General features: G+C 45.6%; 1 protein-coding gene across 6 annotated transcripts in view; it reads right to left on the bottom strand.

Moving 5' to 3' along the window:
- Capn3 (calpain 3) overlaps window positions 1-27242 on the bottom strand; it is a 53676-nt gene that overhangs the window by 14713 nt on the left and 11721 nt on the right. For 3 of the 6 annotated variants that reach the window (XM_063283197.1, XM_008762081.4, NM_017117.2), the window contains exons 2-10: window positions 14707-14776; window positions 13323-13441; window positions 9590-9723; window positions 8874-9042; window positions 7585-7728; window positions 5857-5940; window positions 3685-3770; window positions 1806-1883; window positions 899-1059 (exon numbers count right to left, since the gene is read on the bottom strand). In XM_063283197.1, coding sequence (XP_063139267.1) covers window positions 899-1059; window positions 1806-1883; window positions 3685-3770; window positions 5857-5940; window positions 7585-7728; window positions 8874-9042; window positions 9590-9723; window positions 13323-13441; window positions 14707-14776 — 1045 coding nt within the window. Of the gene's footprint in view, window positions 1-898; window positions 1060-1805; window positions 1884-3684; window positions 3771-5856; window positions 5941-7584; window positions 7729-8873; window positions 9043-9589; window positions 9724-13322; window positions 13442-14706; window positions 14777-23643; window positions 23908-27242 lie in introns of those variants that run through there. The other 3 variants (XM_006234729.5, XM_039104422.2, XM_039104421.2) reach the window with 3 other exon arrangements.

Below are 27242 nucleotides of genomic sequence, written 5' to 3'. Positions count from 1 at the left end.
CAGTTCCCTGCCTCAGTATTTGCTGCCAGCAGAGGAAGCAGGGACTTGCTAGCTCCCCGTGGGAGATTCCTCAGCATGTTTCCTTCCTTAAATGAGGAGGCTTCAATAAGACGGTGCCTCCCTCAAGACTAGCACAGGCTGGCTCTTCCTGTAAGCGGCCAGAGGTGACCTGTGAAGATGGTCCGCTACTCTCTTGACCCGGAGAACCCCGCAAAACCATGCGAATCATGAAGAACACGAAGAGGTTCAAACTTTCGTGTTCACTTTAAGAACACCCGGGAAACTGGCCAGGTCATCAAGGGTAAGCATATCCCCAAAGCCACCAAGTATCTGAAGGAGGTCACTTCAACGAAGCCTTGTGTGCCATTCCGGCGGTATAATGGTGGAGTCGGTACGTGCACCCAGGCCAAACAGTGGGGCTGGGCACAGGGATGGCGGCCAAAACAGAGAGCTGAATTTTTGCTGCACATGCTTACCAATGCAGAGAGTAATGCTGGACTAAGGGCTTAGACGTAGATTCTCTGTCATTGAACACAGGCGGGTGAGCACGGCACCTAAGATACGCAGACGGACCTACAGCGCTCACGGCTGCAGACAGACCTACAGCACTCACCGCCGCTTTAACCCATCCGTGAGCTCTCCCTGCCACACTGAGATGCTCCTCACTGAGAAGGAACAGACTGTTCCAAAGTCAGAAGAGGAGGTTGCATGGAAGAAAAAGATATCCCAGAAGAGACTGAAGAAACAAAAACTCATGGCAGGGGAATAAATTCAGCAGAAAATAAATGCAGATAAAGTTTAAAAAAAAGATTAGTATGGGCTCAATAACTGATAGCTAATATTACTCTGCCTGGAATGAGTTCTGCCTAGACCTTCCCCCATCCGGAGGATCTCCCACCTGGGAAGTTCCGGCAGCCTCCAGCAGAACAGCCCCTCACCCAGCGGCCCTCATTTACAGACACTGTCCAGGTCTGAAGCTTATCGGACTCCAGGGCATCAGCTGTGAGGTTGCAGATCTCCAGCTTTGTGAAATGGTAGACAAAGTCATCATATGACATCCTGAGGGTTGAAAGAGGAGAGACTCACACAGGCTGGGGAAGGGGAGATTCAAGGGCTAATACAATACAGTAAAACTCCCCAGAAGACCATGATGTCGCTTTGCTCGTTCGATTGCTTTTGAGAGATGGAATTTCATCCTCTAGTCTTGGTTGACCTTGACCTTTTGATTGCCTCTGTCTCTCAAATGATGGGCTTACAGGTGTGTGCCTGGCACTCCCATTTCTGATGTATCTTATGGTCATGACTCCTCATTTGTGTTTGAGAGAGCCGGAAACCAATCCTCCAAAATGTTACTGTGTGCTTCCCCATTGCCAGGCACATTTTAGGCACAGGGGAAAGAGATGTCACTTGGGAAAAGATAGTTTTAAGGCTTATGGCATCACAGATAAATGCATCTGCACCCGGAGGGAACCAAAGGTGTCGTAGGGGATGTTGTTAGCTGAGACTCAGAAGGCTGATGTGACCAGAATAAGCCTGGCACTGGACATCAGGTAAGAAAAGCCCCTTGGTTCAGAAGAGAGCCATGTCAGGGCCAGTGCTCAAGGGTGGCTGGAGCTGCCATGACAGGGCCTGGGTCTGAGCTCAGTCACTGCCATGACCTGACCCTCTCTTTTCAGAACCTCACCTTTGCTGGGCCTTGAGCCCCCCCCCCAGGGAAAACAGGGCCCAGATATGCTAAAGATGGAACGTGATGGCTTCTGATTGGGAACTGAGATCTCACCTCCCTGCCTGGTTCATGAACTCACCAGAACTCTCCATCCTCGGTGACCTGGTGCTGCAGACGGGCCTTCTCGTCTTTGTCCACAAAGCTCCAGTCCTTCCAACTAGTAGGAAAATGGAGGTATTAAGAAAGGAGGGGGAAGAAGGAGAGGGCTGATGTGGCCTGGGACAGAGGATCAGAGACATACAAAGCTGGAAAGCATCTTGCCAGACCACAGCCAGTATGAACCATCAAAACATAGCTGTAGCCTGCTACCATCAGGGGGAAGCTTGTAGTCAATTCCCTACAACCTTCAGTACTAAGACCAAACCCCTTGAGTGGGTTCACAAAGGGCTTGGCTGTCTCTGGCTGAATCTTCTAGCCTCCTCATTAAGAGCTTGAATCTGCAAATAGGCAAACTGGGATTCTCCTTTGGTAACAGATAGCTGTATATCCTTAGACATGTCACTTGGATCTGTCAGCTTACGCAGCTGCAGAAGGGAAATGACTACATCCTCTATCCAGGAGCTATGATGAGTTCATGAAATAACTCATGGGAACTGTTAGCTTGCTGCCCACCAAGTTGCTAAGGAAAAATCGAGCATGTAACAGGGAAACAGCCCGGCAATGTTTCTAAGACTGGCTGCTTCTTACTCCTTCTCCTCTCCAGAACAAGGAAGGAAGCACATATATATATGTCTCAGGCTGGGTTAGAATTAAGCTAAATGGGGTTCTGGGTGTGCTAAATGGGGCTTGGGGTGGAGATTGCTGAGGGATATGCCCCCACGAGGAAGGAATCAACGGGAAGTGTGTCCAGGCACCGAGTTAGTCTGGAAACACAGCAAGGTCGTTGTGGGTGATTTGGACCAGTGGAAGAGAGAAGATGAGGTGCTGAGGACCTCCTACAGCACAGAGTGCTGCTTGCTGTTCACACAGCAATACCTCCAGGTGGCCGAGTTAACTTCCCATCCCATCAAAGTATGATCTCAGCACTGACCCTTAATCCACAGGAGCAAGCCTGTGTTTCTGCATTCCTCTCTACATCTCTAGTAGCATATAGTCAGCTGCAAGGAAGAATCTGTCACTTTGATGAGTGGCAAGGGAGAGGGATGTATGAGGTGGCAAGCTCACAATCGGCATCTTGTGTGCCTACTGAGAGGTGAATCATTTACAGACTACCTCAGTGCTTAGCCCTGTGCCTCCTAGTTCATAGGTGAGGAATAAACACTTGCTAAGTGAATGAACATGTGACTGAAAAGAACCCGGAGTGGCCATACCTTGCTATACAGTGCGTACATAAGTCTGTAAGAACAGAGCTGCACGAGGCATGGGTGGGCTTTTCCACTGTTGAATTTTAGTGTTCAAACCCAAGAGGCTGCCTGTCACTTAGCAGGGACAACTTGGCCTCAGTGGCTGAGAGAACTCTAGAGGGGCTTGCGAAATTCTGAAACCTTTATGATGATTTCTCCATGGTGGTCGTCTTGTTCCCAGTCTGTTCTTTTCAGAGATAAGCAGTAAAATTCTTTCACAGGCCTTGACAGATTTTGTGTTGGGGCAGCGAAGGAGAGGCTCTTTCGGTCTCACTTAGGTGCTTTCCCCAGCTGTCACATTTAGCCCTCGTGAGAGCCACCTGGGCACTGTTAGTACTGCAGTTTTGTAGGTGAGGTAAAGGGGACACTAAGAGGGGAATTGCCTGTTTAGTCCAGAACCCTGATGGAGACTTCTAGAACCATCCCTCTCAAGCCCATAAGCACCATCATGCTCACTGAGTCCCCTGGCTTCCCCTTGTTGGGGAGCCCACACAAGTGTCCTTCTCTGCAGGTCACTGGTTTGAGGGTGATCTCCCACCAGTACCAACAGTATTCTCGAGATTTGGCACCCAACTCAGTGTGGCCCCAGGCTCTGTTGCTTGTGGTCTGCCTTACCCATCACTCCAAGAGCCGTTCCACTCCACCTGGCCCCAGGGGTTCCGCAGCCGCACCAGCTTCACCTTCTCGCCTTTGAACAGGGCCTGGGGCAAAGAGACAGCTCTGAAGCTCAAGCAAGTTTGGAAAGATGGGGCATCTGACTTGGTCTGAGGGCTGGGTAGAAGTTGAGAGAATCCAGTATGAAGGCTGCCTGCCTGGCCCGAAGCTTGCCGACAGGGTAAGGCATCTGACCATTGTATGTGCTGGTGGAGGGGGCTAAACATTTATGTTGAAGCTATAGAAACATATTAAGTATTTCTGTTTTTTTTTTTTTTTTCTTTTCTTTTCTTTTTTTCGGAGCTGGGGACCGAACCCAGGGCCTTGCGCTTGCTAGGCAAGCGCTCTACCACTGAGCTAAATTCCCAACCCCAAGTATTTCTGTTTGGCTTTATTCTTTTTTATTTATGTGGATGTATGTTTGCCCATATGAGTTTATGGGCACCACATACCTGCAAGTGACTGAGCAGGCCAGAGGCTCTCAGAGCTCCCGGAACTAGAGTTACCGGTGGTTATAAGCAACCTAATGGTGCTGGGACTCAAACCCAGGTCCTCTGGAAGAACAATAAATGCTCTTAACCGCAGAGCCACCTCTCCTGCCTCTATTTTTTTTTTTTTTTTGGTTCTTTTTTTCGGAGCTGGGGACCGAACCCAGGGCCTTGCGCTTCCTAGGCAAGCGCTCTACCACTGAGCTAAATCCCCAACCCCCTGCCTCTATTTTTATTCAGTGTACCTGCATGTGTATGTGTTTGTGCTTGATGTGAGGGTGGTGTGCACATGTGGACATAGCGGACAACTTCCTGGAGTTAGTCTTCTCCTTCTACTGTGGTTCCAGGTTTGAACGTAGGTCTTCGGACTTGTGCAAGTAAGTGTTTTTACCGAGTCCCCGCACTACCCCTCTGTGTGGGTCATTTTAAAAAAGGCCCCTGATGGCTAAACTACAGGCAGATGCCGCCTCTCGATGGACCAATTAGAAAAAGATGCCCTATTCTCCAGTCACGTGCAGTGGGGGATACAGACACAGCCTCTCTTAGGCTACTTTTTTTTTCAGGACATAAACCTGTCCAGCTGTATGCTACAGTCTCATAATGTTCCTGCTTGGGAAGTGACCCAGGGCACTTCAGAAACCCCACAGGAAGCAGTACAAACATGAGTGGACAGGAAACCTGCAGTAGACAAACAACTTTATTAGACAAAGTAGTGTTTCTAATCGTTCCTTGGAAAGAACTAGAAACAATTCCGGTCTTCAGCATTAAAAGCAAAGAGAAGGACCAGGGAACCACTCAGCTGATAAAATTCCTGCTGGTCAAGGGTAGAGACCCAAGTTTGGATCCCCAGCACCCATGTATAAAAGATGCCACTACAAAGTTGTACTGGCTAGTTTTGTGTGTCAACTTGACACAAGCTGGCGTTATCACAGAAAAGGAGCCTCAGTTGTGGAAATGCCTTCATGAAATCCATCTGTAAGGTATTTTCTGGGTCAAGGTGGGAGGGCCCATTGTGGGTGGTGCCGTCCCTGGGCTGGTGGTCTTGGGTTCTATAAGAAAGCAAGCTGAGCAAGCCAGGGGATGCAAACCAGTAAGAAACATCCCTCCATGGCCTCTGCATCAGCTCCTGCTCCCTGGCCTGCTTGAGTTCCAGTCCTGACTTCTTTTGGTGATGAACAGCAATGTGGAAGTGTAAGTTGAAGAAACCGTTTCCTCCCCAACTTGCTTCTTGGTCATGATGTTTGTGCAGGAATAGGAAACCTGACTAAGACAAAAGTATATCTGAAACCCCAGCACAGGGAGAGTTGGACCTCTGAAGTTCATTGGCCAAGCAGTTTAACCAATTGCTAGGTCCAGGCTCAGTGAGAGGCATTGTCTCGAAATAAGACAAACCACTGAGGAATACTGACCCCTGGCCTCCACACGCACACATGTGTAAGTATACACATACACTACACACAAAGCTGAACCAAGAAGATCAGAGGCCAGGTCTACCTAGAGTCGGTCCCATAGGTCCTTTCCACCCTCAGGAACCCAGCTGGGCCCTGACTGGAAAGTTCTCTGGGTAGTGAAAGAGGCATAGAAAGTTAAGTCCTGACTTTTGCAGGTCAACTCAGGGGTTTCCACCAAGCTTCAGCAGACTCACCTCCTCCAGCCCAGTGACTGAATAGGCGTGCCCTTTCACCAGTCCACAGGCCATTCTTGTTTCATACTGCACCGGAACAATTGTCTGTAGAGTAATAACCAGACAGCCTGTCAGGAGTTGGGGGAAAGGGCAGAAGTTCAGCTCATTGAAGACAAGGGTTCATACTGGTCCATTTCTGAACTATCTCAGACTAAGAATGACTTGTTTCCTTGACCCTATGCCTTATGGCTGGGACTAGACCCTCGATAGTTTTTCAAAAGCAACAGGAAGATGCTGCCTTAGTCTTCCTAGCTGACCTTACTGCCCTGATGGCCATAAAGCAAGGTGAGTTCTGGAGTAGGATGTGAGTAAAAGAATTTGCCCCTCTCTTCTAACATCCTCAGCAGAGGAGAGGGGACATTTAGGATCTGTGCCTTCCTCCGAGCCCATCTAGAGTTGACTATTCCCCAAAGAAAGACTTAAGAGAGGGAGTTCTCTTGACATTACCTCACCTCCCTCACACTTACCTAGAACATGAAAGTCAAGAAAACTCTGTCCCTGCTCCCAGTGCTGGGAATACTGGGTGGCTCCCTGCTGTGACATGACTATGCCCAGGGGCAGAAATGTTCAAGTTCTAGTTCTTGAGGGTTCTTTAGCACAAGGGTAGATTACCAAGGCCTTCTGAGCCCTTGACAGGCATCTCAGCATCAGCTGGCCTAGTAACAACAGCTTTGGGGTAGCTTTTGGGGGCTACATGGGTGTGAATTCCTGAAGCCGTCTTCAGGGTGTCAGGTGTAGGCGAGTTTGGAACTTTTTTCATTTTAGTCTCTTATATTTCATTCATTTGACCCAGATTAGGGCAGGGCACTCACTGGTCTGCTCACCTGAGGCTGCCTGGGCTGGCTTCTGGATCTACACAGCCTATCATTTTGACCCAACAGTTTTACTCTTGAGACTCTGTCCTATGGAAGCCATTGTGGGTGAATACTGTCTTTATGCTTATTATAGTACTTTTGAAAAACAGATTAAAAAAAGCCCTCTAGGGGTTGGGGATCTAGCTCAGTGGTAGAGCGCTTGCCTAGTAAACGCAAGGCCCTGGGTTCAGTCCCCAGCTCCGAAAAAAAAGAAAAAGAAAAAAAAAAAAAGCCCTCTAGGGGTTGGGGATTTAGCTCAGTGGTAGAGCGCTTGCCTAGGAAGCGCAAGGCCCTGGGTTCAGTCCCCAGCTCCAAAAAAAAGAAAAAGAAAAAAAAAAAGCCCTCTAACTTTTCAATAACAGAGTGTTAGTAAGTAAATTACAATATATTGCACATTACAATATTGCTAAAATGATATAAGAATACTTAGTTGCATTTTAAAAATATGAACCTCAACAAGAACAAAAAAAAAGCAGGTTGCAAAGTTGTAACATAAACTAAGATACAATTTTAAAAACAAAAATAAAGATTAAGCATGTGCCTAGAAGGACCATATACCAAATGCTGGACAGTTATCTTTGGATGGGAAAGTACAGACTAAATTTCCCTCTGTGATTTTCTGTATGTCTCAGTCCTTCAGTAAGTACATGTGCCTTCCAAGCAGGAGGACCCAAATACTATAGAGGGTAGGGGCCCTGTGACCTTTATAGGAGAGTTACCAAAAGGGAGGGAACCTGTTCTGTTGACAATGACTCTCTGGGGAGTGGACTTCAGAAGGATGGGCTATGTAGATCTGGGGGTGCCAGTCAGTCTTGACATTTGGAGATGTACACACCCGTGACGGTCTGTCATCTGAGGCCCTGGGGTCCAGGTCTGAGTCTCTGAGCAGCGAGTTATCCATATTTCTCACCATCCGCGCAATCAATTCCCCCATGTTCAGACCAGAAGGAGAGGTTCCATAAGTCATGTTGGTGCCATCCTGAGCCCCGATAGGCAAGAAAGTAGAGAACCCAGGAAAGAAAAAGAGAGCAAAAAAAGGGAGGGTGGGAAGGGAAGGGGACAGAAAGGAGGAACGACATGCAAAACAAAAGAGGAGAGAGACATCAACAGGGAGCAAATGCAGAAAAGATGCAAGACAGTGGTAGGACAGGAGAGTTCCCATGTGGTGACAACCAAGCCTCCCTACCCAGAGGGAGTACTGGGAGAGAAAGAGGCAGGAGGTGGCTTGCCCCATCCCAGACTACTAGTCCCAAAGTAGCTCTTGAAATCAGGCCATTGTGGGTCCTCTCTGTGCTCCTGTCTCAGTTCATATGATTTTGATCCCCTGAGAGAGGGTCAAAGTGATCATCCTGACAGCAGCACAGAGCCTAAGGACTGAGGTGATGTCAAAGTTCAGCAACCAGGGAGCTTTCTAAGGGTCAGGGTCCACAGCCCCCAAGGTTCATAGCCCGAGATGCGGTTGTCTTGCAGGGCTTGTGCTGAGCAGTCTGGACAAAAGAGACCTATTTCTACCAGAATTCTAGGGTTTGACATTTCATCGCTCAGCCTTTTTCTTAGGAAGCACCCCATTCTTAGGAATACATTTCCACTGAAAAACTGTCCATTTTAAAGTCAACAATCATCCATGTTCTTTGTTTTTAAAAGCAGGATCTCACTATGCAAACCAGGTTGGCTTCAGCTTTTAAATTGCTGGAATTACTGGTAGTTTCTTTAAAAAAATAAGTTGTTCAGTGCTAAAAATGGGGCTTCTTTTCACATTCTTATAAATGTGAAGCTCAGTTGTTGCTTACATTTTTTTTAATTTTGTATTTTCCAAGTGTGCATATTGTACACTTTTTGGGGATGTGCTTAGTAATGCTGTGTGACTTTCTGGAGGGTGACGACTTTGTTTGCGGTAGTGTCGGGAGGAAGTGCATGCAGAAGTCAGATAACAAGTTTTGGGAGTCCATTGTCTTTCTACCATGTGGATTCCAAGGATCAAACTTAGGTCCTCAGGTTTAGCAGCAAGTGTCCTTACCAGTGAACCATCTCATCCATATGGCTCTTGTTTTCAAGCATCCACCTATCTCAGAAGGAATCTGTGTGTTGTTAGCTGAGTGAAAGGCTTCCCTGGAATACACTTACATCAATGGAGCAGCCCATGAGGGAGCCTCTCTCGATAGCTTTCCTCATGATCTTGTACATGTCACTCGGAGCATCCTTGATCTCAAAAAACTCTGTCACCCCTCCTGTGAAGTCCTCCATGGCTTCTGTGGTGTTCCCACCTTTCAGAGCTTCATAGGAACCATGGAGCCTTGGAGAGAGGACAAAAGTCAATCTAGAGTCTAGGAGCCCCAGGAAGTATGACCAGCTGAGTTAACACAATGCCACAGAGGGCCAGAAGCATTGTCCCTGACTGTCCCTATTCCCCACAGCACTCTTCCACTGCTAAATCCAGTGGTGGAGGTGGAGGCCTGAGGTAAGAGACAACTTGGCCCTACGAACAGGCTACAAGTACATGGTTTTAAGTAAGTTAGATCCTAGGAGTTGAACTCCAGAGATGCAATGAGCTGATCCAAGACTTGAAACGCCACCGGGAAGGCAAGATCAAAGAGCCGGCAGCGGGAAGCTGAAGATTTACTGCACACGTCTTTATACCTTTTTGTTTATGTTTTTCAGATAGGGCTCCTACTGCCTGGACCTGATCTCAAGCCGACTGGGAGTCTGGACTGAACTCCCACAATCCACATGAGCATGTATAGTATACACATGCCTAGGCCAACGTGAGGGAGACTTTGGCTGATTCTTGAAATCCATATCCCCACCTGTAGTCCTGTCTCCCATCCCAAATGTTGCCTTACTTGGCATATGCTTTCTCCAGTAGAGCACTCCAGAACTCATTGCGGTGGTTGGATTTGGTGAAGACCAGCTGGTTGTTGTATGTCGGCAGACAGTCGTCAATAACCACATCTACCCAGTCTCCATAGCGCCAGAACTGCCAAGAAGTAAGCAGAGTCACACCTGTGGCCTTACCTGATCCCACATCCCGCAGAGCTCTGAGTCAAACCCTACCATTTCCTGGGCTTTGTGTCCTGAAGCTTGTTCATTCCAGTCTGGCTTTTGAGTTTGTAAATCTATCTCTGACTAGGCAATGAGCTTCTGCAGGACAGAAGCTGAATGCCCTTTAGTGTTTACCAAAAGCCCAGCCCAGTTCTGGGCATAGTAGGTCCTCTGTGAATATCTTAGAGCTTGAGACTTTTCTCCCTTGCCCATAGGTCTGGGACAGACCTGGTTATAAGTACGTTCATGTATCCCAAGTGATCGCAGTGCTTGCCCAGGATTGCGATCTCATGATAGTAAGGAACGCTGTTGGGCTAACTTAAGTATTTCTCTTTTTCCCTTTTCTCTTCTTTCCTCCCCTCCCCTCCTCTCCTTCCTTCCGTTTTATTGTTTTATTTTTTGAGACACACAGGCCAGCAGGCAGGATGCCTTCCTCCCTCCCTTTCTGGGGCACGGCATTAAGTATGTGAAGTCATTGGGCACAGATAAACAACTTGTTTTTTGTTTTTTGTTTTTTTTTTCCTTTTTTTTTTTTGATGTATCACGGCAATTTATAAAATATTTAACAAGTCTGGTATTTGATCCTAGGTAAAATTCAAAAATTATACTCATACATTGAAGAGGTCACACATGACAACTTAAGTACTCACTGAGTACAACTTTCTAATAATCTAATCACCTTGCCGCTCTGCACTTAGTGTGTCTGCAAGCAAACAGCTACTGGCACTCAATTGCTACATCTGATAGCATCTAATAAGGACTGTACTGAGGTTTCCGACTGGACAAGCCAAGGAGCCACTGCCCTTGAAGGCAGCCTGAGTGACGAGAAAGAAGGTAGGCCCATCCTCCCCGGTGCACCCACTGCCAGTCAGTGCCTTCCCTTCAGAAAGCATCAGGCCCCATGCAAACGCGTCATTCCCACACACACCAGGATATCAAGGGCAATCCTGCCAGCCAGGCTGGTAGTTCCCTAGCTCGGGGTGCTTCTTGCCTGTTCTCAGAATTCAGGGCGTGTAGGAAATACTAAGCGTCCGTGCACGGACCTCATCACAGTCACTGTCACTGAGTGCAAAATAGAGGAAACTCAAGTTGCTTTATTTAGCTTCCAATTTCTGGGAGGTTTAAGAATTGTAAGTATTCTGGACAACAGAAGAAAATAAGGCTGTGCTTACAGATGTCTTTCTGCCATAATCTTTCTTTAGGATGGCTATTTTATTGTTGCCCTTTCTGTTACATGAATGCACACACACGTCAGGTGTTAAAGGTACGATACATTCCACAACTGAGCCCCACTTTCTGTAACTGAATAGGCAAAGAATTACACTGAACGTCAGCATCTGGCAGTATTTTTGGGGAAAAAAAGAGACTAAAATGGGTTTAAATTGGTTAACACTATTAAATCACATCTAATATTTGATACTACATGATTCAATACAGCTATATGGTACAATTATACAGAATGTGTTAACATCAAAGAATACAACCAAAATTAAGATAGCAAACAAAACCTATATAACTTTTTTTATACAGGAAAAATACTTTTGAAGTATGCATGTAACTCATGTAACTGCCCATTCTTTTAAAAAGAATCTACCGCAAGCAAAGTCGTCACCCTCCAGACAGTCACACAGCATTACTAAGCACATCCCCAAAAAGTGTCCAATATGCACACTTGGAAAATACAAAATTAAGAAAATTGTAAGCAACAGCTGAGCTTCATATTTATAAGAATGTGAAAAGAAGCCCCATTTTTAGCACCAAACAACTTGTTTTTACTAGGTACCCAGACTGTCCTTGAACTTACCCTAATCTTCGTTCCCTACTCCACCTCCCTCCCCCGTCTCCTCGGTGCTGGCATCATAGGTCTGTGCCATCAAGCCCAACTGATTTATCTATTTCTTGATGAAAAAATGTTGGACTAAGGTGGAGAAGGAGGGTGCACGGGAATACACTGAGGTAACATACTAGTGGGATGTCAGCTGATCAGTTTGAGTCATTCTGGACATTAGGAGTCTTCAGGGCCAGAGGCACACTGCTCACGACCGCTGAAAGTTCCAGACCCCACATGCAGGTTTCAGATCTGTTCCGATCCAGCCCAGAATTTGTCTCTGCACCAAGATGATAGTGCCCAGGAAAATTCTAGTGGATAAATTAATTCTAGAACCAATAGCCACTAAATGCCCAGAAGACTGAAATTCTCTTGCAAGACCTAGAAAGGTTAAGTGATAGCAGCAGAAAGGTAAGTAGACTTCTCTGTCAAGGGTACAGGGTACAGGAGCTGCCGTTCATGAACCAGAGATCCCAGAAAAAAATACAACACGTTCAGACTGAGCATCTTGAGAACCTGTTTGAGGGGGCTTCAGGGAATAACATAGCAGCCAGCCAGCTGGAGAGCAAAAATAGATACACAAGCTGGCAGCCAGGATGCCTTTCTCCCCCCGTTTCTGGGGCACCGTGGAAAGTATGTAAGTCAGGGGGCACAGATAAACACCTGCTTGTAGCTGTAAAGGGGTCACTGCCCACAGGTAGGAGTGTGGAACCTTTCCTGAGCCAACTGGGAAGTCAAGGCCGGGAGACCAGGGATGGGTAGACTGTGGCTGTGTGGTGATATACTTGTCTAAAATTATCTCTTGACTCTGAAGAGACTGACTGTTTTCTGGACCTTGCAGCCAAGTTAATAATATGCCTTGAGATCATGTAGGACTGTGTACTTACCCTGCCGTCCTCTCTGCACCCAACCTGTTGAAGCTTAACTGGCCTTTCAGGGGACAGTGTAGCCGACCTCACTATGCTTCCAATTTCCCATGTAATCAGCCTTTACAACCTAAGCTAAATGCACAGCTTCAATCTTACGTTATGTTCTCCGCCATGGCCATGACCCACGATTATGCATGCTGTGGTAATAATTTACTGAAAACAGCCAAGAGGTTGGAAGCAATTGTAAGCAACAAATACCCCATGTTGGAAGCAACATGTGGGTGTGAGGTGATAATATGTCTGTGGTTTTGTGTTTTTGAGTGATGTGCTGGGTGAGTTGGGGTCAGTAAGGTGACTTCTTTTTTTTTTTTTTTTTTTTGGTTCTTTTTTTCGGAGCTGGGGACCGAACCCAGGGCCTTGCGCTTCCTAGGTAAGCGCTCTACCACTGAGCTAAATCCCCAGCCCCAGTAAGGTGACTTCTTTTCTTGTAAAACTCCGTTCAAGATTTCTGCAAAGAATTTTTGTTCTGTTCAATGAATACAAACCAAAGCCCTCTGTTAGAGGCAGGCACAGATTCAGACAGACAGACACACATACATACACACATACAACTAGGCAACAGACATATGATACAGGCACAGATGAGAACAGACACAGATGTGACAGCAAACACATATACGCATTAGATACCATACACAGTGCGAATTACAGACAAGAGAAGGTCACTTTGTTTTCATTCCTTATCCAGCAGGAGCATTTTGGTGCCTTCTCTGAGGGTATCTTTATTATACTAACTGAGGCATGGCTGCCGTCTCAACCACGTTCCCATTTGCTCACCTGGAAGTGGAAGATCCCTGCGTAGTTTTCAGTGAAACTTTGATCATGAGGTATAACTCGGAAAAGCAGTCGCTCATTCAGGGTCAGACAGGCAATGGCTGCAAGAAACCAGCAGTCCCCTGCAAGTAAACGCAGACCAAGGTAGTCAGATGGAGGCTTCCTCTCTGGGAAGAGACGGCCCAGCCCCAACCAGAAGTTCCCCATAGCTATTGACTTGGGATGCTCATGAATTAGTGCCCACTGCCCTACTTCCAGCCTGCCCTCAACTAGATGTGAGCCCAGGCAAGGAGAGTGACAGAGGGGACAGGAGCTTCTCCACAGCATGAGGAGCAGGGTAACTCATTCCCTCAGGACTAGATGCTTTCCTAAGGTCAACTGATTCGTCCTTCTACAAAACACTTCCTTCTATGGTCTCAGTGGAGACAGCAGTGGTAATTATGGCTGCCCTCAGTCTTTGTGTGCTGAGCCCATTTTCCCTTCTGGCATCAAGGAAAACTGTATCAGAGAACCATCAGCTAAGCAGATGTGTGTCAGAAGGCAGGGTGCTGGGTAGCTAGCTGCCCCAGAACCATTCTACACAGGGCATTTAAACTGGCAAAGGGGCATACCTGGTACCCTGACAGTCCCACAGCTATCTACTGGGGGCACAGGCTAGCTGCCACGCTGTTGGTGGGGAGAGAGGCTGACAACCACCCAAACCAGCCATCTCCCTCCCTTGAATCAGCTCAAAAGCAGTGTATTGGTTTGAAGGGCTCAGGGCTTAGTTTGCGCAGGCAGTGCCGCTCGGGTACTGGAAGCCACTGGGCAGGAGGTGTTCTCGGCCTCTCTTTCTGGAACAAAGTAGCAGTATTTTTCAGTTGTTCCTGCCTTTTTGGGTCAAGTTTTAAATAGTCTGTTAATGTCTCTCCAGTTTCTCTTCACAGAGCTAGCTTACAGTCTGCCCAAGGAGGATGCTTCCAGAACAAAAGGTGGAAGGAAAGGAAGGGACGTGGAACAGCCAAGCCAACAAGCTGACAGAACCTTGACCTCTCCCTACATGGCAAATGCCACCTCTGTCAAAGGCTTCCTTTAGTGTAGAGAGATGCCTGACTGACAACCTGAGTTTGACCTCCAGATCCAACATGGAAGAAGGAAAAAGCTGACCCCATGAGCTGTCCTCTAACTCTCACAGGTATATGCTATGGTATGTGCACACAGAAGCACACACACAGACAGACAGACAGACAGACACACATACAAATTAAATAAATACATAATCTTTAAAAGATTAGGAGATGCACTAAAAGAAAATCCAGAATTTATCTCTTCACATCCTGAATAGAGATCTCTTGGGTTAACTAGCCCTGGGTAATCTGGCAGGACATGGTGGAGGGAGTTTTCCTACCTAGATCTCCTTGGCAGATGTCAGTCCTGTTGGCTCCACCAATGATAAATCGGGGATTCTCACAAATTTCCTGTGAAACAAATAGAAAACAACTAGGTAATGCTGGTAATTGTGGGAGTTCTGGGCTGAGGTGATGGCGTACTGCCCCTCCCCCTCCCTCTTCCCCTCCCCAGGCCTCCACAGCTATCCAAGTGAGGTACCAGCACTCCTCTTTTAAAACTAGAAAGCTGAAGCTCAGAAGTTGGTGCACATCTGTAATCCCAGCACTAGAGGAGCTGAGGCAGGAGCATGGCTAGTTCACATCAGCCTAGACTTCATAGGGAGACTCTGTCTCAAAACGAACAGTAAACAACCAAGGGTGAGAGAGGGTAAGAGAATGCCTCAATGCTGAGTAGCGTGTATCTTTGGGGTGGAGGCAACGTGACAGCAGAACTCATGGCTTTTTTTTTTTCTAAACCAGGAGAAAGAATGCTAGGAGGAGGAGGAAGAGGAGGGTGATCTTTAATTTTTAGAGTTCTGGACATAAATATTTAGAGTCAGCCTATATCCCAGGGTCCACAGGCCTTGGTAGTTGGAGAAGCAGACAGTAAATCCGGTGTGAGCCTCCCCTGCCCCTCCCAGTTTGTTGGAAGGGACAAACACACCCACAGCAGCAGTGGTGGCAGCAGCAGTGGTGGCAGCAGCAGTGGTGGCAGCTGCAGGTTCCAAGCACGTGGCTCGGTCATGCCCAGCACATCAGCAGCCAATGGACAGTGCTCTTGATTTCATTGTCTGCTTTGTTTTAATTATTTTTTTTAACTTTTAAACTCATTGAAGATTCAGAGTTTTGATTTCATTTTTTATTTATTTATTTGTTTATTTGTGTGTGTGTGTGTGTGTGTGTGTGTGTGTGTGTGTGTGTGTGTGTGTGTGTTTTGATTTTAATGTTGTTTTTCACAGCTTCAAGAAGCCTTGGGGGGCTGGAGAGATGGCTCAGCGGTTAAGAGCACCCGACTGCTCTTCCAGAGGTCATGAGTTCAATTCCCAGCAACCACATGGTGGCTCACAACCATCTGTAAAGAGATCTGATGCCCTCTTCAGGTGTGTCTGAAGACAGTTACAGTGTACTTATATATAATAAATAAAATAAAATAAAATAAAAGATTTAAAAAAAAAAAGAAGCCTTGTTATTCCTGTGAAGTGTTCTGTGCTGGCTGGTTTTATATCAACTTGACACAGCTAGAATTATCTGAAAAGAGGGAGCCTCAACTGAGAAAATGCTTCCATAAGATGTGGCTGTAGGGCGTTTTCTTAATTAGTGATTGATGGGGGAGGGCCCTGGGCTGATGATACTGGGTTCTATAAGAAAGCAGGCTGAGCAAGCCAAAAACAAGCCAGTAAGCACTACCTCTCCATGGCCTCTGCATCAGCTCCTGCCTCCAGGTTCCTGCCCGGCTTGAGTCCCTGCCCTGACTTCCCTCCGTGATTGACTGTCACCTGAAGTGTAAGCTGAAACAAACCCTTTCCAAATTGCCTTGGTCATGGCGTTTCATCACAGCGATAGAAACCCTAATTAAGACATGTTCTCTGTCTTTCTGTCTGTCTCCATCTTTCTCTTTTCTCACAACTACACAATTCTCCCAAGTGGGCTGAGCTCCACCCCCACACTCAGGGACATCTCTGTCCTACTACATAGAAAGGCACATTCATGTCATACCATAGCCCTCCTTGTGTAGCAAAGCAAAAGACTGTGAGGGAGTAGAAGTGTTCTATTGGGTAGGAGGGTGTGGGGCTGGGAGAAACTTGGAGTATAACTGTTTAGAAGTAGTTTTGACAGGAAACCCATAGGATGTTTTACATAATTTAAAGGTAGAATTAAAGGAAATATAAGTTGAAAAAGCAGTCTGTAAAAGTTGAAACCAAACAGAGAAAATGGAGCTTAAGTACCTAACAAACTGGTAGGACAGAAACACACACATACATAGATGGAGTTATTTCAAGTGACTTTAAGTACAAATTTTGGCGATTTATCTCTTTGGGGAATCTATTCTGAGGACAAAATCTAAAACAATAATAATAAGAGTCAGGCTGGTAGAGTGCTTGCCTAACTAGTGCAAAGCCCAGGTTCGAGCCAGTGTTGCATAAACCAAGTGTGGTGGTGGCTGCCTGTGACCCCAGAGCTCAGCAGGCAGGGGCAGGAGGAGAGGCTCCACACACACACACACACACACACACACACACACACACACACACACACGAACCTCAGATACATGGAAGCTTGGGCTGCATAAAACCACATTCAAATGTGGCCCATACATATACAGCCACCAAACTAGATAAGATGGATGAAGAAAACAAGTGCAGGGGTTGGGGATTTAGCTCAGTGGTAGAGCGCTTGCCTAGGAAGCACAAGGCCCTGGGTTCGGTCCCCAGCTCCGGGGGGGGGGGGGGGAAGGACAGGAACCGGATGTAGATCTCTCCTGAGAGACACAGCCAGAATACGGCAAATACGAATGCAAATGCCAGCAGCAAACCACTGAACTGAGAACGGGACCCCCGTTGAAGGAATCAGAGAAAGGACTGGAAGGGGCTCGAGACCCCATATGAACAACAATGCCAACCAACCAGAGCTTCCAGGGACTAAGCTACTACCCAAAGACTATACATGGACTGACCCTGGACTCTGACCTCATAGGTAGCAATGAAAAGCCTAGTAAGAGCACCAGTGAAAGGGGAAGCCCTTGATCCTGCCAAGACTGAACCCCCAGTGAACGTGATTGTTGGGGGGAGGGTGGTAATGGGGGGGGGAGGATGGGGAGGGGAACACCCATATAGAAGGGGAGAGGGAGGGGTTAGGGGGATGTTTGCCCGGAAACCGGGAAAGGGAATAACAATTGAAATGTAAATAAATGCCCAAGTTAATAAAGATGGAGAAAAAAAAACCCCAAAAAACACATTTAAAGGGCTGGAGAGATGGTTCAGCGGTTAAGAGCACCTGACTACTCTTCCAGAGGTCCTGAGTTCAATTCCCAGCAACCACATGGTGACTCACAACCATCTGTAAAGAGATCCGATGCCCTCTTCTGGTGTATCTAAAGACAGCTACAGTGTACTTATACATAATAAATGAATAAATCTTAAAAAAAAAACACATTTAAAAAAGACAAGGATACTAACATTATTTCAGAACTTTGACACATTATATAGGTAATAAAATGAATAAGAACTTTATTATTATGATTAAGAACTAAGTGTTTTTTAGTATAGAATATATATATATACATATATATATATATATATATATATACACACACATATATTTATAAAGTAGAGGCTGGAGAGGTAACTTAGTAGTTAAAAAGCACTTGCTGGGGTTGGGGATTTAGCTCAGTGGTAGAGCACTTGCCTAGGAAGTGTAAGGCCCTGGGTTCGGTCCCCAACTCCGAAAAAGAGAAAAGATAAAACAAAACAAAACAAAATAAAACAAAAACAAAACAAAACAAAACAAAAAAAAAAGCACTTGCTGCTCTTGCAGAGGAATGAAGTTCAGTTCCTAGAACAGGTTTCATTTCTAGCTCACAGCCACCTGTAAGACTGCAGCAGCCATATGCACGCGCATACACACACACACACACACACACACACACACACACACACACACACATTTCTCTTAAAAATCGCTGAAGTAATAATCTTGCAATGTTAAATTAAGTTTATTAAGAGTTTGTTTTTGTCTTCCTATGTCTATGCACTAAGAATGGCAAGGGCTGGGGATGTGGATTGGTTTTAGAGCACTTACCTGCTAAGTGCAAAGCCCTAGGTTAAATCCCAGCACCATGGGGTTGGGGATTTAGCTCAGTGGTAGAGCGCTTGCCTAGGAAGCGCAAGGCCCTGGGTTTGGTCCCCAGCTCCGAAAAAAAGAAAAAAGAAAAAAAAAAAAAAAGAAAAAAAAATCCCAGCACCACCCAAATACCAAGCGCCTGGAAGCACTACCAACAGACTGACAACAGTGGATTCTGAAGAAGGTGAGCAAAGAAAGGAACGAAACCAACACTGGAAGCCGTGACTCAAATACACTCTCCCAAAATCAGAGGCTTGTGACTGCACGCTGACAGAGCTAGTAGGATACCAAGAACGGCAAACCAGCATGGCCAACATGAAACCATATTCTAGATCATCAATGGGTTTAAAGTAAACACACACACACGTACACACACACACACACACACACACACACACACACACACACACGCTTTGGGTATGCAAGAAAAAGCCAAGAGACTCCCAAGGGGGCCATGCAGATTATCATCAGGCTTCGAAATAGTAATGGTTTATGCCAGCAACACTGGGGCAATGCATCTGAGATACTGAACGGAGCTGCGTGTGGCGGCACAGGCCTTTGATCCCAGCACTCAGGAGCCAGAGGCAGGCAGATCTCTGTGAGTTCAAGGCCAGCCTGGTCTACAGAGTGAGTTCCAGGTCAGCAAGGGCTACACAGAGACAAGGATTTAGAATGCAACAAAACTTTCTTTTAAGGGCACAGGGATAAGTAAATAAATAACAAATAAATGTAATAACAAAAATTTAAAGCCGGGGCTGGAGAGATAACTCAGTGGTTAAGATCACTGGCTGTTCTTCCAGAGGTTCTGAGTTCAATTCCTAGCAACCACCCGGTGACTCACAACCATCTGCAATGAGATCTGGTGCCTTCTTCTGGCATGTGGACACATATGCAGGCAGAATACAGTATACATAAGTAAATCCTTAAAAAATTAAAGCCCACTACAACCCAGTAGCAACTACTCAAAGTCACTTTACACACAGGCTGAGGATGTAGCTCAGTTGGTAGAGTTCACCTTCCGTGCATGGAGCCCCAGCTTGATTCCCAGTGCCCTATAAACTCGGTGTGCCTGTCCTCACAGCAGCTGGAAGGTAGGAGGAGGGTCAAAGGTTGTGGTAATCCTTGGCAGTATAGTAAATTTGAAGTCAGCTTGGGATACATGAAACCCTTTCTCGAAAACAAAACAGGGACTGGAGAGATGGTTCAGCAACTAATAGCACTTTTTTCTTTTTTTAAATTCTTGCAGAGGACCTAGAGTCGGTTTTCAGCATCCACACAGTAGCTCACAACTGTCGGTACCTCTAGTTCCAGGGGATCCAGCACCTCTGAAGGAAGGCACTAGGCACGCAAATGGTACACACACGCAAACAACTCTCACACATACAATAAAATGAAAATAAAAAAATAAACCTTTTTCAAAAGTCAGTATGGAATTTAAAAAAAAAAAACTAAAAAGCAGTTGTGACCATCTATAAGACTATAGGTATATGCTTGAGGGAACCTGATTCATAGATCACAGAGATTCCTGTGGTGTTTATTGTGGCACTATTCACAGGAGCAAGCTATGGGAACAGCCTAGATGCTCCTCAACAGAAGAATATATTAAGAACATGTATGTGGACAACGGAATTCTATTAAGCCAAAAAGAAGAACAAGACTTGGGCCAGTGAGAGCGCTCAGCAGGTGACGGTAATCACCACTAGACTGCTGTCAAGAGCTTAATACCCAGAACCCAAGCAGTGAAAAGAGAGAATCAGTTCCTGCAAGTTGGCCTTTGACCTCCACACAGACACCATGGCATGCACTTCCCCCATATGTAATGTATAATATATAATTTATATGCATATATGTATGCGTGTAAACATAAATGCATACAATATATATTATATAATATATAATATATAAATGTATATGTTTGTATACATGCATACATATACGAAAAAAGAATGAAATTATGTAATTTGTAGGAAATAGAACTAGAGATTATCATGCTAAACATAAGACAGAGTCAGAAAAACAAATGTTGCATGTTTCCTTTTAAATGGAAAAATCTAGGTTTAAAAAGATTGGGGGGGGGCTGGGGATAATGGCTCAGAGGTAAAGAGCACTGAATGCTCTTCCAGAGGTCCTGAGTTCAATTCCCAGCAACCACATGGTGGCTCACAACCATCTGTAAATGGGAACTGATTCCCTCTTCTGGTGTGTCTGAAGACAGCGACAGTGTATTCGTGTACCTAAAATAAAAAAAATCTTAAAAAAAAAAAAAGATTGGTGGGGAGTTGTGTGGCTTAGTTGGTAGAATGCTTGCTTAACATGCACAAGGCTCTGGGTTCATCCCAGTACTGTATAAATGTACATGATGGCCCAGAACATCTTCAAAATAAGTACAATGTATTTATAAAAAGGAATGAGGGGAGCCGGGGGTGGTGGCACACCTGTGATCCCAGCACTTAGGTAGGTGGGCGCCTGTAGATGGTAAGGAGTTAAGGTATTTTAGACTACTCACCCAGTTTTAGACCAGCCTGTGCTTCATAAGACCGTCTCAAAAGTCCCCCCCCCAAACAAAACAAAACAAAAAACCCAAAAAACAAAACAAAACAAAGTCTACTTAGTTTTAAAAAAGGAAAAAAGTACACGAGTGAGAAGGGATAGCAGCGGGAGTGAGGGGAGAACGGGCAGAAAGAGTGATGGGGAGTAGATTCTCTGTCTGTTATCTCTTTATCTGTAATGAAAAGGTCATAATGAAACCCATCTTTTATGTGTGTATGCACGTGGAGGCTGGAGGACCTTGAGTGTCAAAACTCAACTGCTCTCCACTGGTTTCTTGTTTGTTTTCTGTTTTGTTCTCTTACTAACCTGGAGCTCACAGGGTAGACTAAGCTGACTGGCCTCAGGGATCCACCTGTCTCTGCTTCTCCAGTGCTGGGATTACAGGTATATGCCACCACGCCAGACTGTTAAATCAGGTCTGGGAATCGATCTCAGCCCATCATGTTTGTACATCGACACTATAGTGACCAAGTGATCTTCTTGGACCTCATTTTCAAGTTTCTGATAGATGACTGGTGCACACACCCTGTCTACTGTATGGCTGATTCTAAGACTGGAGGCGGAATTATATCAGATGAACCTGTAATATCCCATAATGATTCAAAATCATGATGCTCTCAAGAATATTTGAAAACAAAACAACCGCCCAATCCCCCAAAACAAACAAACAAAACCAACCCAGGGATGTGTTGCATAGCTACAGGGACTTCCATTGACTATCGCTGGAATAATGGACAGAGACACAAAGGGAACACAGACCTCATGCAGGATTATAAGACACTGCCCCCAAGGAGTGGAACATATCAACGTAGTCAGCTTGAGTGGTGAGGAGGCATGTTTACAGTCTGTGCCTTCGATGTGTGCTGTGCTAAGAGGTACTTAACCTCTGCCTGCGGTCAGCCTTCTCAAAACACATAAGCCCAGGGCGGGAGAGATGGCTCAGCCTTTGTTGATCACTTGCTGTTCTTGCAGAGAACCCTAACTCCCAATGGTCTGTAGCTCCAGTTATATGGACTCCAGTGCCCTCTACTGGCCGCCAGGAGCATGTGGCATATTCAGATACTTAAAACACTCAGATACTTAACATAAACATAAAAATCATATATATATATATATTGCCAAACAAATCCATAAGTTCAGTCTACTCAGAAGAAGAGTTGAGACAGATGCCAACTGAGAGGTGTTTTATAAAATCCCTGACTAGTGCTCTGTGAAAGTGTGCAGCTCACTGGAAACAAGGAAAACCCGAGAGGGGAGGCTAAGGACACAAGACACATACATGAATACAAGGGAGGAGTCTTGGAACAGAAAAAGACAGTGGACAAACCCCAAGGAAATAAAGTGAGAACTCTGTTTTCAATAACACATTGGTCTCGGTTTCTGATAGATAGTGGACAGATCATGATGATATAACAGGAAAAACTGGACTGAAGGTTCAGCAGACTCCTAACTTGTGGGGCATATCCCAAGACCCCCAGAAATCTGAAACCGTGGCTAGGACCAACGCCCACAGAGATCATTAGACTCCTTCCTATACACATACCAAGGATAGTTGAACTTATAAATCAGGCAATGAAAGACGATTAATACTTGAGTAAAATAAAATAATTAAAACAATATACAGTAGTGGAGGCTATTTAAAACTTCTGAAATACTTTAAGAATTCCCCATTTAGTATTTTTGCGTCACAGTTGACTACAGGCCGACTAACACCACAGAGAGTAAAAGGCACAGGTAAGAGGGACTGACTACACATGGGAACCCAGCACTATCTTTACAGTTTTTAATGTAAACCTGTAATTGTAAAACTAATTTAAAATCTAATTAAAAATTTAAAAAGAAATTCAACTAATTAAAAAATTGCCTATACACTAATGAATCTACCTTGCAGAAGTTCTGGATTTTCACACACACATTCCTTGCCGGCTCTAAATATAGCAGGCTCTCTTGCAGCTATAGGCACCTCCTTGCGGGGAGAAGGGCTTTGTCCCACATGCTTTGACCTACTCCTGCTGCCAGGCTGGAGGTCCTAGGATGTTCCTTGGTAGGGTAGCCTGAATCAGCTGTTTCACCCAAGAAGGAGTCTGGCTGGTCAGCGGGGACTTTTCTGTTTAAACAGATCTGATACCATGCTGAGTCAGCTTTGGCTAGAAGGTTAAGGCTTATCTCCAGTCTCCTGTTCCTTCTCTGTTCACCCCTTCTGTGCACCTGCCTCTTTTCTCTTCACCACTCCGCTCTTCCTTCCCAAACTCCTGCTCTCAGGAAGAACTGATTCTACCTTAGAATCTTATGGGAATTTAAATCAACGCATTAGCACCCTTAAATATTTATAATCCTGTGGATCTAGAGGTCATCCTAAACCTCATCGTGCAGCTCAGGAACAGAAAATAACCTCCTTAGCCTCTAGCACAGGAAGTTAGGTATTTGGGGCTGTGACATAAGGGTAAGGAGGACCCTAATAAGCTACTTGCTGAGGGTTTGGGTGAATCCATGCCCTCAGGCTCTCACTACTTCACTCCCTGTTCCCCAACATCTGTCTGCAGAGTCCATGCCCCCTTGATCCCTACCTTTGGCCTCTTCCAAGTGATGGCCTTCATCTTGGCTTTCTGGCTCAGCTCATGTGAGCCAAGGGCCTGTGTACCTGCTGGGAAGACTCGATCTTCAAAGAGGCACTTCTGAGCCAGACACCGTTGTTTGAGAACGACAAAATCCTGCCCCTCAAACTTGAGAGGCTGTGAGACGGTGCCCTCTCCATTTCTCCTGTCCCTTTCTCTGATCACTCTGTCACAGAAGAATCCCGGCAGCAGGTAGGGCATGATGACGAGCAGTGGAACCCGGCCTTCCCTGCGGCCTCTCCTGCTGCACCCTCAGCCCAGGCCTAATCCTCTGGTGAATGGCCCGGAGCCTATATAGCTCCTCCACCCCCAGCAGCTTGATGCTAATGAACACAGTCCAGAGAAAGGCCGTGGTCAGAGTCAGCAGCTTTGGCTAGAGGCCCCTGAGCCCGTGGTCTAGGGGCAACACAGGCAAGTCAGAAGGGAGCCAGGGAGGGGGAGAGAGCCAGCCAGAGATGGCTCGGGGGACAGACAACAATGCCTTGTAGACCTTTAGGGCACCTCCAACAGCCTTGCTGGGACTCTTGCTTTAAAAAGAGAAAATATAGTGTCAGAGGGCTCCCCCTGCCTCAGCAAAAGGCATTCATGCCTTTGACACTGGCCATCAATGGGGTATAGCATGGGGCCTTCTAAACATGCTGTATACACTAATCCTATACAGGCTGCTGAATGCATAGGAGGAATCTGCTGCAAGCCTTTGTCTGAGGGTAATGAAGCCTCATTCTCCCGATGTTCCTGCCCCAGCCCCTGCAGACCTTAGGGACTCAGATCTATGAGGATGCAGAGGCCAAGTATCTGGACCTCAGAGCAAAAGTCCCTATCACAGTAGAGTCTAGGGTGAATGCAGACACCTAATGCTTTACAGTCAACATCCCTGGGGTAGGAAATGTGTGAGTCGGAAGAAGCAGATAAAGGTGGGTCAGAGCGCTTTCCGTTGTTTCTGTTCTATGTTGCACTCTTTCTCTGTGTGTGTGTGTATGTATGTATGTACATATGTGTATATATGATGAAAACCAGATGAATTGTGGGAAGGGAAAGGAACAGTAGGGAAAATGAATATACAGCCTAATCTATCAATCAAAATAAAGAACTGCCCAAACTATACCCCTTAGTAATCAACTCCTCCTTCTCTCCAATATCATTAAAGAAAAAGCTCCACACAGGAGGAAGGTCCTTGAGCACTCACATGGCCCAATGTCCATCTTACATTGTGCCCCCCTATAGTCTGTTTACTGATTCCCTTACAATATAGTTTATTATTCTTCTTTTGTGAATATATGTGTGCCCTTATCTTCATTAGGTAGGAGGTCAAGACCCTGGAAACACCCAGCTCAGACCCTGACCACTGGTGACAGGGCCTCTCACTGAACCTGGAGTTCACTGATTAACCAGGGAACCTTGTGAACGCACCTGCCTCTGTGTCTCTAGCATAGAGGTCACGGAAGTACATTCTATCACACCTGGCTTTTTAAAAACATGGGTCCTGGGGGCAGAACTTGGGCCCTCAAGATTCATTCCACTTTACCTATTGAGCTGTTTCCTCAGATCCAGTCACTGCACTTAAAATCATTTTATCAGGAGGCTCTTAGTTCCACCAAAGTTTAAATAATTTTTATCATTAGAATTTCGTAGTAGCTGAACATGATTCTTAGTTTAAAAGTGTTTTTTCTTGTTTGATGACAGGAGCCTGATATAGCCGTCTCCTGAGAGCCTCTGCCAGAGCCTGACAAACAGAGATGCGAATGCTCACAGACAACCATTGGTCTGAGCATAGGGACCACAATGGAGGAGTAAGGAGAAGGACTGAAGGAGCTGAAGGGGATTGCCACCCCACAGGAAGAACAACAATATCAACCAACCAGACCCCCCAGAGTTCCCAGGGACTAAACCACCATTCCAAGAGTACACATGGAGGGACTCATGGCTCCATCCACATATGTAGCAGAGGATGGCCTTGTTGGGCATCAGTGGGAGGAGAGGCCCTTGGTTCTGTGAAAGCTCGATGCCCCCGTGTAGGGGAATGTCAGGGCGGGGTCATGGGGGTAGGTGGTTAGGTGGGGGAGCACCCTCATAGGAGCAGGGGGAGGGGGGATGGGATGGGGGTTTGCAGAGGGGAAACCAGGAAAGGAGATAACATTTAAAATGTAAATAAATAAAATATCAAATAAAAATGTAGAGTATACATAGGTAATCTTAACTTGCTATTACATACTTATATGTTACTTGAAATCAATTCTTGTTGGGGTTGGGGATTTAGCTCAGTGATAGCAAGCGCAAGGCCCTGGGTTTGGTCCCCAGCTCCGGAAAAAAAAAAAGAAATCAATTCTTGTTATCCCCTTTTTAGACTAAGGAAGCAACAACAGGTCTCTGAGATATACTGCATTGGAATGGATTTTTATGCGATGATTTTTGTCCTAAAAACAAAAATTTTAGATAAAATCATGTGCTTAGCAAATATATTTCATAAAAAAAGGTTTATAAACTCAAAACAAGTGTTTTTTCCGAAATAGGCTGGGGTATGAGAGGGTAGGATATGGGGGATATATAAGGAGGAATAACTGACACTAAAGACCATTGGAAATGCCACATGGAAAGCTATTATTGTATAAGACTTCCTAAGACATATACAAATAAAAAAGAGTTTAAATGGAATTAACCCTATAATAGGGGGACATGCCTCCCCCAGGCACCATAGGCTATCGAATAAAAAGCCCAATGCCAGGCATGGCTTTTCTCTTCTCATATTGTTGGATGTTGTAGGCCACAGATTCCTCTAAACATTGCAGGCCATTGTTCTTGCTCTTGCTAGAACTTTACAGAAAGACCTAATCCTGAACATACCACACACTTCAGTCAGAGGATGTGGAGACTCAAACTGGTAGTAACCAGAAAGCTTCATTTCTACCGGATACATTTTATAATGCTGTATTCTACTTATACTACTCAGGGAGAAAAGAACGAAGTGACTGTCTTGGCACAATGTTCCCACTCATGCGATAGTGGCATAAATGTTATGAGAGCAACCAACCACTTTCTGATTTGATTTAAAATCCAGTTCACAAGATGGGACTAGTCTAGTATGGGATGATGTCTAGTATTATTAACTGAGCCAAAACCCTGGTTAGGTCATAGTACCAATGGGAGACCCTAATAGTATTATTTTGCTAAATGTAGTATTAAATTGTCCTCTTTCTTCTCGTCTTTGTATCAGTGGATTAGTGCATCTCTCAACCCTCATCAGAGAAGCTTCTTTGTGCAGTAGACAACAGTTAATACGGAGACCCACAACTAGTAATGTTCAGAGAATAAGGCTGTGGGGTGCTTACCTCTAAGTGGAACATCTATATCATAATCCCTTGTCTCAAGGCTCAGACACCATTGCAGAGGAGGAAGTAAAAAGATTCTAAGAGCCAGATGTCGTGGGTGTCTGTAGTCAAACAATATTTGGCAGATGTGACAGTGCAGTTTACAGATGCGAACAACGGATATGATTGTATACACAAGACCTGCAGATGATCAAAACAGCCAAAAATTCCAGCATGGGTTGGGGA

Source organism: Rattus norvegicus, chromosome 3, assembly GCF_036323735.1.
Source record: "Rattus norvegicus strain BN/NHsdMcwi chromosome 3, GRCr8, whole genome shotgun sequence".
Lineage (NCBI taxonomy): Eukaryota > Metazoa > Chordata > Mammalia > Rodentia > Muridae > Rattus > Rattus norvegicus.
The sequence above is the reverse complement of the archived record's forward strand: the minus strand, read 5'-3'. Positions and strand labels throughout refer to the sequence as shown.